At 46.8% G+C, this 14,780-nt stretch overlaps 1 protein-coding gene across 5 annotated transcripts in view; it reads left to right on the forward strand.

Moving 5' to 3' along the window:
- CBX1 (chromobox 1) overlaps positions 1-8,508 on the forward strand; it is a 175,259-nt gene extending 166,751 nt beyond the window's left edge. For all 5 annotated transcript variants that reach the window (XM_069634622.1, XM_069634625.1, XM_069634624.1 and 2 more), the window contains one exon: positions 7,185-8,508. In XM_069634622.1, the coding sequence (XP_069490723.1) occupies positions 7,185-7,329 (145 nt within the window). In that variant the 3' untranslated portion in view covers positions 7,330-8,508. The remainder of the gene's footprint in view (positions 1-7,184) is intronic.
- Positions 8,509-14,780: the final 6,272 nt, after the last annotated feature.

The following is a 14,780-nucleotide window of genomic DNA, read 5'->3' on the forward strand; positions in this document are numbered from 1 at the left end:
ACTACTGTGTCATCGACTTTACTTTCCACATTATAGATCCCCCTTCACCAACCACACAACCAGACCAAAACAGTCATTAGTCAGAATTTTAAAAAGGTACTCGCCAAGGTCTTCAGCTTTGCCTAGATACCATAATGACCAATACACCTACCTATGAACTAGCTGAGTGCACGGTGGCCTCTTTTTCCAACATTGACTGAAATGCTGGACTCACAGCAGCCCTTAAATCCAAACTGGTTAGGGACAACACAGGACACCAAACCTGGCTTACTCCAGAATTTGGAGCTAACATGTGCACTAACATCATTCTGAGGAAACTAGAATAGCCTGGAAGGAGGTAGATAAAATATAGAAATCTCAAATACTGTACACCAAAAAGAATGTCTTCAATGCCCTGATCCAACAATCCTCCAACTGTACAGGAAAGCTATTTGAGATTTTGAAACTACTTGAAAAACCAAAGGTATCCCAAACTTCCTTTCAACCCACAAGCCTAGACTGCTCTACGGCCCAGACCGCCTTCGGAGCTAAAATTGTCAATGCAAGAAACAAAATAATAAATGCCCAGAGCAGGGCCTCCATACAGAAGGACCAGACTATCACTAAACCCAAGGGTCCCGAACACCCTGTCTTTACATTCACACAATTTCTGTCCCAGATATGCTCAGAAGGTTCTCCTCCATGCACCCCACCTCTTGCCCATATAATGTTCTCCCTTCAAAACTGATTTTACAGCACAAGGGCCTATTTTCCCCATTTCTGACCAGATTTGTAAATGCCTCCTCCAAGGATGGCCAAGCACCCAACTCGATTAAGAAAGTCAGTTACCCCCCCCCCTTCCAAAAAAAAAACACTCAAAAGAACCAAGTAATTTGAGACCAATTACAAATTGCCAGTTCTTCCTCAAAATCCTAGACAAATTTGCCACCGCCCAGCTCCAAGCTTTTGTGGAGTGTAATAACATCCTCCATAACTGACAATCGGGCTTCCGACCATCCTTCAGTACCGAGACAATTTGTGGATTTTGAGTCCCATATGTTAAAGCTGGGATGTTGATTTTGTTGGATCTTTCTGCAGCGCTTGATTTGATAGATCATGAATGTCTTTTGCTTTCCCCCCCCGAGTGATCTTGGCCAATGCTCTAAGGTGGCTGTTGGCTGGTTCCACTCCTTCCTCTCAAACCGAGAGTCTAGAATTCAGTGGGGACCAGTCTTTTCTCCCTTCGCTCCTGTCAAATACGCTCTGCACTCTCCTAGACAATTTTGGCGCATTTTTTTACAAACTATGCAGATGACACCAAAGTGGTCAGGGAAATTTGTGGTGATCATGCCAACAACATAACCGCATAATCCAACATTTACATCCAATCGAAAGATGGATTTCAGAACTGGCTGTGTCTGAACAAAACAGAACTTCTGATCTTTGGCTCTCAACAGGCCCGGGGCAAACCTAGATCAAACTACAAAGACTTCCGAATAAGAGACAATGAAATCCAAGTCCAACAAAAACCCTGGGAATTCAATTGCAGGCCTCTTTTAATGCAGATGCCCACATAAATTACTTAAATCAAACCTGCAACTACTATTTACCCCTACATCACAGAAAAGAATTGCGCCACAATCGCTCAAGCAGCCATCCTGACCAGACTTTATTGTAACTCACTATTAAGTGGAGCCTCACTTTCCAATCTTAAGATGTGCCAGGTCATTCAAAACGATGATGTGCGTATTGTTAAAAATATCCCAAGAAGAACTTGCATATCAGATCACAGAAGAAACCTCCACTGGTTACCAATACTGGAATGCATTGGTTTCAAAATGGGCACCATAGTTCATCGTTGCCTCTTTAGCACAGCCCCTGAATACCTAAAATCATTGGTTCCCCTGTATCCCCACCAGAACCCTGTGTTCCTCCAACCAAGGACAAATACAGGGCCCAAGGGCCAAACACACAAAAGGTCTAGGAAGACCGGTCCCCGCCAAACCGACCTCTTTCTGGAACACACTGCCACTCGTACGACTAGACCCTGATGTAACATCCTTCAGGAAATCATTGAAAACCTTTTCTTTTTAAATGAATTAAGCTCCAAAAATAGCCTCCTCCTTAGGGTAAACTGTCCTGTCTCTTTGTGTTCTTGTCCTTGTGTTTTTGTTTGCGCCCCGATGTCTGCAAGCTGCCAGCACGGTGCAAATAGATAAATAAAATAGAAATTAATAAAATACAATACATGGGTTGACCTCGCAGTGTGCTCTCAGCGTTCATGGCTAAACGAAGTGCTGCCACTCGTGTGTAATATATACCTGGCATTGAGCACACATCCCTGTTTCTGTGAATGATATTGTGGCGTTCAGTTTGCTGAGCAAGTCTCTTCCTTGTATGTTAAAAGGAGTGTCTTCGGAATACAATAGTGGTGCCATGGTGAACTGCGTCCTGAAGGCGAGTGGTAAATCTTTTGTTACAGGAACCATCACTATTCTCCCAGAGTAGCCCTGCGTTTCCATCACTTTATAACAGGAATCCCCCTTCTGTTATGCAAGATTCGGTGGCTCCTGTATCTGAGGAATGTGAATTCTCTTGGTCCTATCTTCACTGCTACCTCTTCGGGGCCATCAGTTACTGCTAGGACTGGACACGCTCAAGCTTTCTCTGGGTCTCCCTATTGCGTTTACTTTGTGGGAAAGGAAAAGGGTTACCTCCGACAACACTGAACCCGGTTCAGTGGGGTACCACGTTCTGTCCCAACACCACTGTATTCTTCTGCAAACGCTGGTGTCTCTCACATTTGGATGTGCCATTCCACCATCTGTTGGCCATACTTGAATCAGCTGTGGCCCCTGTAACTGGGGTGCCTGTTGTTGCTGTAGCTGAGCTGGGAGGGGCTGCATCTGCTGCCACTGTGGCTGTGCTTTGACAATTCCTTGTGCTATTTGCATGGCTTATGCCTGAGCTTGTCTAAATGGTGCCCCATGTTCCTGCATACAAAGCAAGGTGCGAATACCCTATATCCTGCCCCCTGTATCCTCCTCCTCTTCCTCGTTGTGAGTACAGTCTTCCTATCGGAAAGTACCCCTGTGCATGTAATTCCCCTGCTGAGGTGCTCCCCATTGTGGCATATACTGTGGCTGCTGTAGTGCTTTCCCCACGGGGAACCCTCCATGTTGGGTGGGTGCGACTGTGGCAGCGTCTAGCACATGCATTGCCGCTTCCATGTATATTGTGCCAATTTGTTTTGTACTACTTTGTTTTCTGCATTTATAGAATTCTCTGCCACCTACCTTTTTGTTTTCCAGCATTTGCTTACAGTAGTGTGTACTATTGTTGCTTATATTTCTGGCCATCCCTTCGCTTCTATTCCCACAATCTTCCCTAGTGATGCCTGAACCTCGGCCGGCAATCTCTTCACAAATATGTGGTAGAACAAGGGTATGAACTTGTACCAGCATCGGGTTTCTTGCGTCCAAAGATCCTCCACCTGTATTATATATCCTGCAGGGCCCTTGTCTGCTTTCCTCATGCCATCACGGTTCCTAAATCGTAACCATCTGGGTACATGCTTCTCGGGACCTCCCAATGTGTGCTCGACAGTTATTGAACAGAGCCCCATTGTGTGCATTAGTGCTTAATTTCAACCCACTGTACTCCACCTGTTAATATTTTGTCCCCTTGCTCTCCTATTATGGCTGCAAATAAACTTTTCATATCCCATATTGCCAATGTCACCCCAACTGTCTCTTTCTCGAGTGCCTGTATGCATTCCCTGTACACTGCTACGAGGGAAGATAAACTGTATATGAGGTTGTTTCGATTTATAGTCTGCCATGGCACGTAATGTGCATCTCCTTTCCCCTTTTGTAACAGCAGCATTTGTTTAACCCTGGTCCCTCCCCTTCCTGCGCCCTTTTGTGGCCTACGCGAGCCCTAATTTTACCTTCCCCTTCTTACTACTTGCAGAGGTTAACCAGTCCCTCCTGCTCTCGTCATCTTTGCTTTCTCACCCTTCTCCTGTCCTCATTGGGTATCCATTTGTTGCACTCTGTCGCTACAATTTCCCCAAATCTCTTCCTCTTCTGAGGCTACACTACCCCGTCTCCTCGTGCTGCCTGCTCCTTTCCCCCTTCTTCCTCATCCAGTCTGAATTTTATCCTCCTTGACAACCAATCCCCTTTGTCTCCTTTATTTTTCTCTGTTTTCTATTACCCTCTCTGCTTTGTTCAAATAATGTCTCCACCTGCTGTTGTGTGTTTTTGTTCAATGTCTAAGTATTTATCCCACCTCCCTTCTGTGTTCCTTATCTCGCGGTGTCCCTATCCTTCTTTTTCTCTATCATCTTTCCCTTCCTCTTGGCTTTCCCGCTGCGTGTTTGAATATCCTGCCGTGGCCCGTAATGTCAGATAGACGTAGGGTGGGGGCAGAGAACTTGGTCTGTCCCCCTCCTTCGTCCCTTCTCCCGCCTTCATCTGTTCCCCCGTTGGTTCCTCGTATAACTTCGAGTCCCAATATATTGTGCCTACTTTTTAACTTCAAGCCCTTATATTTCGTTAAAAAGAATGAAAACCTGTTTTCTATTATTTTAGTGTCGAACGTTCCTTTCCCGGGCCATGCATGGAAGCTCTGACCTAAAGTCTCCTGGACCCACTGAAAATGATACTTCAATATTTTATTGCGATGCTGGGGTAACCTTTTAGACATGTTCAAGGGGGCTATCTAGGTAGGCAATTATTTCCTATCTTTTGATCACTCTCCCCATATATCCTAATCTGTCCACCCCCCCCCTTTTCTTCTTTATATGCCCTTCTCCCTGTAATACCCACACTCCCCCTCAATCACTCGTCTACCTTTTATTTATCCTGTTCACTCTGGCCTTCTCTTCAGGCCCGACCACTCACTCTGGGTTAGTAAACAATGGCCCTCTCCACGGGCTCACTTCCCTATTATAGTAAAGGTAGGCGCTGAGTTACCTCCACTCCTTTTGTTTACTCCTGCCTAAATATTGAAAGCGCACTATTATACACAAGTTACCCGTTGGTGCTGACCCTTCCACACCGCTAAGACAAGACGACCAACACTTATTACCATGCGCGCGTTCTTCTCTACCCTTCAAAATACAATATGACCCTATAATATGCAATAAACCATGTCTCCCCTTATTGGCACAACTATACAATTGCCAATATTACGCACAACTCGCTACTACTGGGGTCTGCCCTCACTGTGCACCCCACCTGCTCTAATGTAGTGGTGCCCACACTTACACATTCACTCTCTACTGGGTGGTGTGTACTAAAACGTACGACTGCCGCGGAGGATCGTTCCCCCACCTTAAGGATGCATCCTAAACATCATAAAATACAGTCCCTCCCCCTCCATGGGCATGCAACCACGATGCCACGCTTTCTCGCACGGTTTAAATTTGCATGTTTTAGAGATCCTCGAGCCCTCTCTGCACTGAGCCTCACCTGCGGGTTCACTCGTTCCCCCAAGCGAGTGCGGTGCTCGAGACCAGGCAGTCCTTCGTGAACTCTACGTCTGCAGGGCCTCCTCAGTGTTGTGCCAGGACCAGGTCTGCGGTTGCCAGACTCGCACCCCAAGGGAAGGCGGCCAAATACCCTCAGTTGACTGAGAGAACTAAGGATCTTGTTGGGGCCTCCAAAAATGTATCGGGGGTACTCTAGGACTCGTAATTAATAAGCTACCAGTAGTCCAAAAAGGAGCGCACACTGGGCAAGAAGTAACACCGTTTATTACAGCTGGGCAAGCACAAATCAAACAGCACAATGTAAGAACTGATTGATGAGAGATGACAAACTGGCTCAAAGCGAGCAGTAGTTTTATACCGTAAATACAAAGTTTGCTCATATATAGTTGCAGTTCAAGCTTCGCATCTTCTCGGTTCCCCGGAAGCTAACTGGGTGGACTATGTCCTACCCCTGTAGCAAGACATACATTAAGACATGATTGGAGCAAACCGATCTACCCCCGTTCAGCCTATCTCCTACCTCTGTGGTGCCACATTGCTTTCCACTCTATCCCCCGATTGTTTGCAATTAGTAATGACATGATTGTGCCGACCTCTGGTTCTTTATTCAACTGCCACTGGTCAGCACCAGAAAGGGACACAAGACGCCCTGAGTTAGTGGGAAGGGAGACGTTCACACGGCACCTGCAAGATAGTAACTTCGCAAACACTATTGTGGACATTCGGAGAGCTTGCTACTTTGCAAGGATGCCAAAACGTACCGTCTGATTGGCTCTTCTTGGAGCGCCCTGCTGAAGACGGAACAGCCTGGAGTCCGCTTCCCCCTTCCTCAGCTGTGGTGCACAGGTCTTGTGTTTGAAGTTGGTCTGTGATATGAAGCCCACCTGTGATACCCCCATGAAGAGAGTTTACCTGCAGTTTCACCACCCTTGCCTTTACATGACAGGGTCCCCTGCAACCATTCACTGTTTTATACAGCGTGTCCCCACTTGTTTCTCTCCATGCATGGTCCTTGGGGGCCGTGTTTTCCCCCTTAGTGGGTGTCTCAACATATCACTGTTCCCGCACTTTGTAAGTGCGCCCCTCTGAATCAGCACCTTCATTACAAACCAGTGAAGTGAATAGAAAAAACAAAATATGACCTGGCTGGCAGCAAGTTGCGCCTGCATGTGTTTCTGTGGACCCAATGATGACTGCACACCCACCCCTAAACCCCATAGTCAAATGACTACCAGGGCAGACAGGCTCCTCCATTACTGCCTACCACTGAAGAAAATGCTATTTCTTCTCTCATGACAGACTGGCCCATCAAACAAATTCCCTTTTCAAACGACTTTTATTTCCGCAATTTCTACTGGTTTGACAAAAAATCCAAAAGTTATATTTTCTTAACCGCATGCTTACATAGAGTACAGTTGGAAAAAACCCAGAAGAACGTTTTTAAGCTTCCATTACTTAAAATGGAGAAAATAGAACGACAAATCTTATTCATGTAGTTGATTTATTTTGTGATTTGTGTTTTTCCATTCACCTTTAAATAAAGCAGAATATTATTTTCGTCCACTCAATTGCAGGCATGCCATTACCTTTGTCTCTGATAAGTCCTCTCCACTACCTGTATACATAGTCCATTGTGTGTTGCATCATCATCCTTTCTGCCCATCCACTAAGTTAACTTTCTCACAGATATCCTGATTTTCTTTTGTAGGAAGGACTCCGATGAGGCCGACTTGGTTCCTGCCAAGGAAGCCAACCTCAAATGCCCACAAGTGGTCATCTCGTTTTATGAGGAGCGGCTTACGTGGCACTCCTACCCCTCGGAAGACGATGACAAGAAGGAAGAAAAGAACTAAGTCGGTGTGAAAGTTTGACATTGACACTGCGTGCGTGCCCGATGCCGGGGATTCTTTGAAGAACCAGTATTGTTTCTGAACCCTGAGACTGAAGAATCTGCACAGTTCCACGCACTGCGGTTTGTGTCATGCCCTCCTCTCCCCAAAAGCAGGGCATTTCGATGGCACCCAAGATGGGTAGAACTGTTTGCGGAGCCCCACAGGAAAGCAGAGCTAAAAGGAGAGGATGAACAAACCTTCTGTGAAGGCGATCTGAGTCCAGCGTGATCATTTCTTGGGTCCTTGGAGGATACTGCAGCCTTCAAAGGACCCAACGACCAGCTTCCCCATAGTGTTCCTCTTGGCATTCTCAGATTAGCATGTATGTAGTTTATGGCTTACCACAGGTATTCATGTGTGTACTGTACTGGCGTGGGAGAGGCGCGCCTTTGTGTTTGTGCTCATCTGAAAGGAGTGGATCATGTCCCAGTTTCATAGTTTGGAATCAATTGTATTAACTACTTTGTTGCCATATGACATTTCCAGGTGCACTTATTGGTGGGAGTTGAGTGTTTTTAATCAGCCCCTCTCTTTAAAAGAATGTGGTGTTTTTAAGGTGCCGTCCAGGGTTGTAGTGGGACCGGGAGCGGGGTGGGAGCAGAGTATGTTTCCATACAATTGTGAAGGGCACAAAAACAAATGATGATTGATGGCCAATTGCACATATTTTCCTCCAAGAGCAACTTTTGTATGCCCGATACCGCTGCCTGCCCAGATTTTCAATGATGTTGGTGCTGAGTTGAGATCCCCCTGCCACCACACACTTTTTTTTATTATCTCAAATTGGAGATGAGTGTGGGTCCTTGAAGGATACCTGTAGGCTTTGGGCCACTGAGTTTTTATTTTGTAAAGTATATATTTTTTTTAAACTCTGAATCATGTGATAAAGGAACTATTTAATGTTTTTAAGTATGTATACACTCCCTTCAGTCCATTTGCCTTCATCATTCTCCATATGGAACCAGCTATTAGTGCATTGTTGTATCTTTGTTAACAGAAAAATATTTCCATTTGTACGCATGTGTTGTAGGATTCTGTGAAATATTGTTTTACCTGTATAGTAAATGTTGGATATATTGTATCTTATCAGGCTCTTTTCTGGCTGTCGATTGTATTAATAAAACTTTTAGATTTATAATTCTTTCATGTCTTTTTGTGTAATCTTTTCTTGACTTGATTTAACAGGGTAGCACCGGCCTGGTTTTAGACGCAGCAAAAAAAGGTATTGGATTCCTGAACAGGGTCTCGCGGGTCAATCCAAGTGGGGAGTTAAAGGCCTCATGGACATCCACGCTGGGACAGAGGGCCTCTAATGATTGTGTACAGGTCAGCCACTTGGCCCATCGCTTTGACATTTTCATCTGTCTGGTACAGGTTGTGCCTCTGGCGACAGTGGTGGGGTCCAAGATGGTACAGGTGTGAAATGTCACCTTAACCTGTTTCCAATATTCACTTGTTCTACAAATATGCTTTCTTGTAGTCTTTAATTTGTTGACCAAAATATGGTGCACCCTGGTTACTTAATTGGTTTTGCCCTCATTTATTTTTTTACCATGGAGGAGAACAGACCCATGGGGCAATGTAGGATTGCGTTGGGTAATCTCCATTACACAGCCCCTCCTCTCTAGTCACATAACACATGATCCACCCCCATGTCCCGAGATAGGACGCCATGTTTGTCATCTTTCTTTGTGTTACTGAAAGTGCAGCATCATCAGAGGGATATACATACTTATACATACTTGAATAAACCTTTTTCCTCAAGTTCAGGGAGACCTTATTGGGTGATGTGACAGGGGGAGGAGGGAGTGACGCTGTAATTTTAACAGTAATTAAGGCATATTAATAGGCCAATGAGGAAGATGGTGGGGGGTTGGAGGGGATAGGATGGAAAATGATGGGTAGTGCGTGAGAATGGATTCTGTAGGTCGAGATGAATAAGGAGCGCAAGACTAAGCAAGTCAGCTGGGGCAGAAGACCGTTTTGGAGGCCGAGTAAGCAAAAAGCTAGAAGTCGATGAAGGTATAGTGGCAAAACCAACAGTTGGTTAGCAATCTCCCATTTTCAGGGGGGAGGTTTGTTGAGGGGGGAAAGCCACTAGACGCATAGTTCTGCATGTCTTCTCTTTTGTAACATTGGCAATGGGCATAAATTACTCCTATAAAAAGTATAAGGGTTGCAAATCATTCACAAGCTGTAAAAGAAATCTCAATCGAAGATATTGCTGTCCAAGTCAAATTATGAAAATATGCAATGTTATGACTTCCAAAAAAGAGAGAGAACCTAATAAAAAGGGGGTGCGTGTAAAATGGTTCTGCTGCTCCAGTGAAGCCTGTGAGATTAGAGTTCCTATGGCAAAGCAAGGCAAACACGAAAAGAATGGTCAAAACATGAGCAACCAAACAAATCGGTCAAGAAGCGAAAATGTCACTGGAAAACAGGCTAGGTATGGTAGGGCCTTCATTAAGTGTCACATGCCATCATCTCTGTTAGTCCATTATGACAAAGCTCACACCAGTCTCTGGTAAATGCTCTACTTCACTGGGCAGACACCGGAACAGCGTCTGTCGTTTGTTTTCTTGAATGACACCATACTGGACAGCCCTTGGCACTTTACGTGGGTGAAGTGCGCTGCAGATGTTCTCAGCTTCTTTAGTACCACTCCTAGGCACGTCCAAGTCTCCTGGGCAATGCAGTCTAGACCAGGATCCCTCTTTATCTGGAACTCTGGTCTCGCAGAGCACCAAGAATGTTCCTAGGCAGACCTGTTATCCCACAGTGTGAGGTATCAGCTACCACCAGCGCCCCCACCATTTTTGTCTAAGAAGTCTCATGCTGGTGAAAAGACTGACCGTACCATTGTGATAGTCCTTGGTGATTCCTGCAAATGCAGGCTAACCTGAGCATCCAGTCGATAAGGCAAGGTTATACTTGGCCTTCAAGTTCTCGAATCCTACGAGCAAGCGGTTACCCACCAATTTACTCATAAAAACTTTGTGGCAGGTAAAGTATTCAGTTTCTATTCTGTCCCTTGCTCAACCCACTTTAATTCAGTAAATCTAAAAGTGCTTCCCCCCCCCAGCCCCACCCCCTTACTCCCGCAGTTCAGGAAAGAAGGGGCCACAGGTCAGCCTTCCATAAAGCGTGGTGACCCCTGCCATCCAGTCATCTATAGTGACTGTCACGATTTGCTCAGTGGATTAAGTAGAGGATATTTTGCACTTCATCCAGTTAGATGCTTCCTGTGCGTAATGCATCGAGCACGAATGTGGAGTGGGGTGAGTGAGGAGGCAGTGGTCATTAAGGTAGGCGGAGGAAGGGTCTGGGATTCTGAGGGTCTCCTCGAGAGGAAGGGAAGACCTTGGGGAAGGGGGGCATATCTGAGAAATGAATCCATTTCGCACCTCCCATGTTGAAATAGATCCGCACAATATGGGATGGAAAATTGAATAATTTTGCTACTAGAACATAGGACCGCTTACAGAGCAAAGAATCCTACTCAGCCATCCCCATACCTCCTTTTTGCTCCTAGTCAGCAGCAGTGAGGCCCGGTACATCAAGAGGGATGTGAGAAACCAGGTTGCTATGCCAGTCGAATGGCTGCATGCTCCCATTGGTCGAAGTGGGTGGGAGTGCTGCTCCTCATGTTTTTATAAATTAAGTTTTACTGTTGCTATACTTTAATTTTAAAAAGAAACATTTCCGGAATAATTTCGACTTAAAATAGGAAGAAGTTGAAACTTGCACTGCACTGAACGTTCCTTTAAACAGCAGGTGAGGGTGTGGATTGCTTGTGGGTAGGGGAGGTGGCAATGGGGTTTGTGCGGTGCGAGGCAGGTCAGCAGGTAAGATAGTTCCACTACTTCTTTTCGTACACTTCGACCACTGCATGATGTGCAAACTATATCTAGGAATCACATTCATTAAGGAGATTTCAAAACCTGTTTACACTTTATTTGGTAGAATGGCTATGGGGTTAGGAATACCTCTATTGCCGTCACCGGGAATATCAACGATGCAATACGGAAAACCCTGGACCTTACGGAGCATGTCTCCGGGGACCCGGGCACCTATGCACTACTGAGCCTAGATGCGGAAAAGGCCTTTGACCGGGTCGAGTTGGCCTTTTTATCAGGCCTTTTTATTCGCAGTGTTGCGGAAGATGGGTTTCGGGGCCAGAATGTGCTGAGTCATAGGGGCAGTCTATGCAGTCCCCACAGCGAAGAGAGCGAATGGGAAAATGTCCAGGGAAATCAAACTTAGCAGGGGCACAAGGCAGGAGTGTCCACTATCTCAGGGAATAGGGCAGACTGGGGATCCCAGTGGATGATGAAAATATAAAATACCTGGACGTAAGAATACCCAAGGACCTCAACTCCCCCCCCCTGCTGTTGCACAGGCTCTTCAGGGACCTTGAAACGTGGTTGAGGCTCAAAAGATTGGGCCAATTGAATGCTGTTAAGATGGCCCTGCTTGCCTGGGTTATGTACCTGTAATAGGCACTTCCAATCGAGCTGCTGGACACTCACTTCACGGAACTAAAGAGGAGAATTAGTCGATTCATATGGCAAGGGAATAAACAGAGGGTCTTATATAGAATATTGGTACAGCCAAAGGAGAAGGGTGGAGTGGGACTCCTGGACATGCGCTCCTACTACAGGGAAGCTCAATTTAGAGCCCTAGTCCCCCACCTGAGGATGGACCAGCAGAAACAATGGGTTAGGATTGAAAATGATCAGTGGAGGCCGGTCACACTGGGGGAATGGCTCTGGGCACAACGGAAGGCGATTCAGAGAAAAGTCAAAGCGCATCGAATACTGGGACCTCTCCGGGAACTGTGGAGGGTCAAGAAAGAAATGGTGGGAGTCACAACCTGGCTGTCCCCACTTAGTCACATATGGGGCCCCCGATACGCAATCACATACCAAACCATGCCAGATTTCAAGACTGGTTCGAGGCAGGGCTGGATAGTGGGACAGGTTCTCAAGAAAGGGGTATCCATAGAGGTGGGGGAACTAGAGGAGAATATGGGAACAGGTAAAATATCAGTGTTTAAATACCTGCAACTTAAAGGAGTATTGATGTCAAGCGAATGGAGGGAGAAGCTGCAGAGGGAGCTGACAGATACAGCAAGGATACTGAGCGTGACGAGGGAAATGAAGGGGTTATATCCAAGCTATACCAGACCCTGCTAGCTGCACAAGTAGGGGAGATAGACGCATATAAAAAGAAATGGGAAAGGGATATGGCAATTTAACTAGATGCAGGACAGTGGAAAACATTATGTGAAAATGCACATCGAACATCTATTGCTTGTCAGTATAAGCTACATGGCATTAAACTTCTGTGTAGATGGCAGTGGGACCCAGCTAGGTTATCCAAGATGTACCCGGGGGTAGACCCCCACAGCTGGTGGAAATGTGGTCAGAAGGCAGATTACTGGCATATGTGGTGGTCATGCAGGAGGTTCAAAAGTACTGGAAAAAAAGCCTTGAGATGGATAAAAGTCCTGTACTGAGTGGAAAGGAGCCTAGACCCCATACTGGTGCTATTTGTGATGGAAGTGGTAGAGGGGGAATGGGCAAAATTACCTCACATGCCCCACTTCCTGCTGCTTGCAGTGAGGGCAGGCTTGGCAGGGGGATGGAAGAAAAAAACTCCTGGGTGAACAGCAATGGGCCCAGAAAACCAGGGGCATATGGAACATTTGACTGGGCAGTTACATGGCCTGGCCCATCAAGGGAAATGGAATGGTCAGCCTTCCTCGAGAGGTACGGTCCTGAGAAGCCATAATCGGGTGAAGGAGGTGGACAACTAGAGACCATTAAGGGAAGACGGTAGACAGAGGGGAGGGCGAAGGGAAAGGAGTAACAAAGTTAAATTTGCACGAGTTGCAAGAGAGCACAAGCGGTTTAGATGAACCCTGGATCAGACCCCGGAAAGTAGAATGGGAAAAGTAATGAATAAGGAAGAGAGACACTCGCCACAAAGTGGCAAAATGTGACCGCAGAGCACAAATGGAGGACTCGAAGAGACACAGGTTTGGACTATCCAGAAGCAACAGGGGGTTATGTTTGGTAAGGGCCGGGAGGTTGGGGGAGAGAAAAATATAGAGAAAACAGCAGGAGAAGGCTAAATATGTAATGATGTAATGCCTGTATTTGGTTTTGCTGTGTTACTCTGCTAATAAAACAAAAAAAAGGGTCAGCAGGACCCTGATGCTGCCAGGTGGTCCCAAACAGCAAGCAAGTGACACACCCTGGGTGGTGGGAGTTTGAGCGAGGATAGATTGTGGTGGACCTGCTGCCTTAAAGATCAGAGTAGGGGGGTGAACCCACAGACTCTTGGTGGGGGGGCCTACTGCTTGAAGCATTCCGAATTCTCTCTTAAAGGCCAGAGAAGGGTGCTTCTCCAGCATGGGGTCTGGCATGGATTCACATGCTCATGAATATTCTCCGTCGTCAGGCCGGGAATCCTCGGTATAGAAAAAAAAAATCAGTATCAGTTTCGTTTCTGATCTGTCTTTCTTAGTAGTAACCAATCACTGGTCTCTGGGTCATACTGCCCCCAGCCAATGACTGCCCTCTCCCTAAGCCCCGCCTCTGGCAGCCATCCTCAGATTTTTACCGCACGTTCAAGTGTTGGGAGTCCTCGTGCTGTAGCTCTGGAGCTTTTGCTGCGTTTTCGCGCTTTTTTCAGGTGATTTTTCTCATTTTTCAGTTAAATCGAGCCTCGACCTCCACCGTTTCTACATCCGATCAACGGGGATCCGTTTCTGAGTTTTCTACGCCCCTCAAGGGTGAAGATTTCGTCAAGTTACGCTTTTGGAGGATTCCAGAAGTTCCGAGGCCTACCCCGGACATGGCCCAGGTGAAAGGAAGCTCGACGCCCGGGAAGCTGTTCAGGACCTGCCCTGGATGCCAGCTTCAGAATGTTTTCAAGGAGGACGAGGATTCGATATGCCTCTGTCTCCATGAGGACAAGACGCACACGGAGGACTGTGCGTTTTGTGGGAACATGTCGGAGCAGACCATGAAGGATCGCCACCTTCGTCTCGCCAACTGGCTGGAAGGGAAGAGCCCATCAGGCGAGAAGAAAAAGAAGTCCGAGCGGTCTTCTAAGTCCTGTGAGGGTGCCCCGGCGACGGGGGCCCAACAAAAGGCCAAGCACCGCGAGTCCACGGGCACCGGGAGTGCCGAATGGCGGGCTCCTTGGCTGCCAGGCAGGGCGCATCCTCCCCGGCGCCATCAACCACGAGCCAACGCTCTGGCTCTGGTAAGAGGAAGTCTGAGAACCCGGCGAAGCTTCTGGAGAGGCCCCGATCGATCTCAAAGATTCCGGCAGAGGAGGAGCGAGGCTCGGATCCTCCCTCCCAAGGTGAAGGCCCCAGGCGTACAGAAGGTGACGATGGC

This window comes from Ambystoma mexicanum, chromosome 13, assembly GCF_040938575.1.
Source record: "Ambystoma mexicanum isolate Mex_15411 chromosome 13, UKY_AmexF1_1, whole genome shotgun sequence".
Lineage (NCBI taxonomy): Eukaryota > Metazoa > Chordata > Amphibia > Caudata > Ambystomatidae > Ambystoma > Ambystoma mexicanum.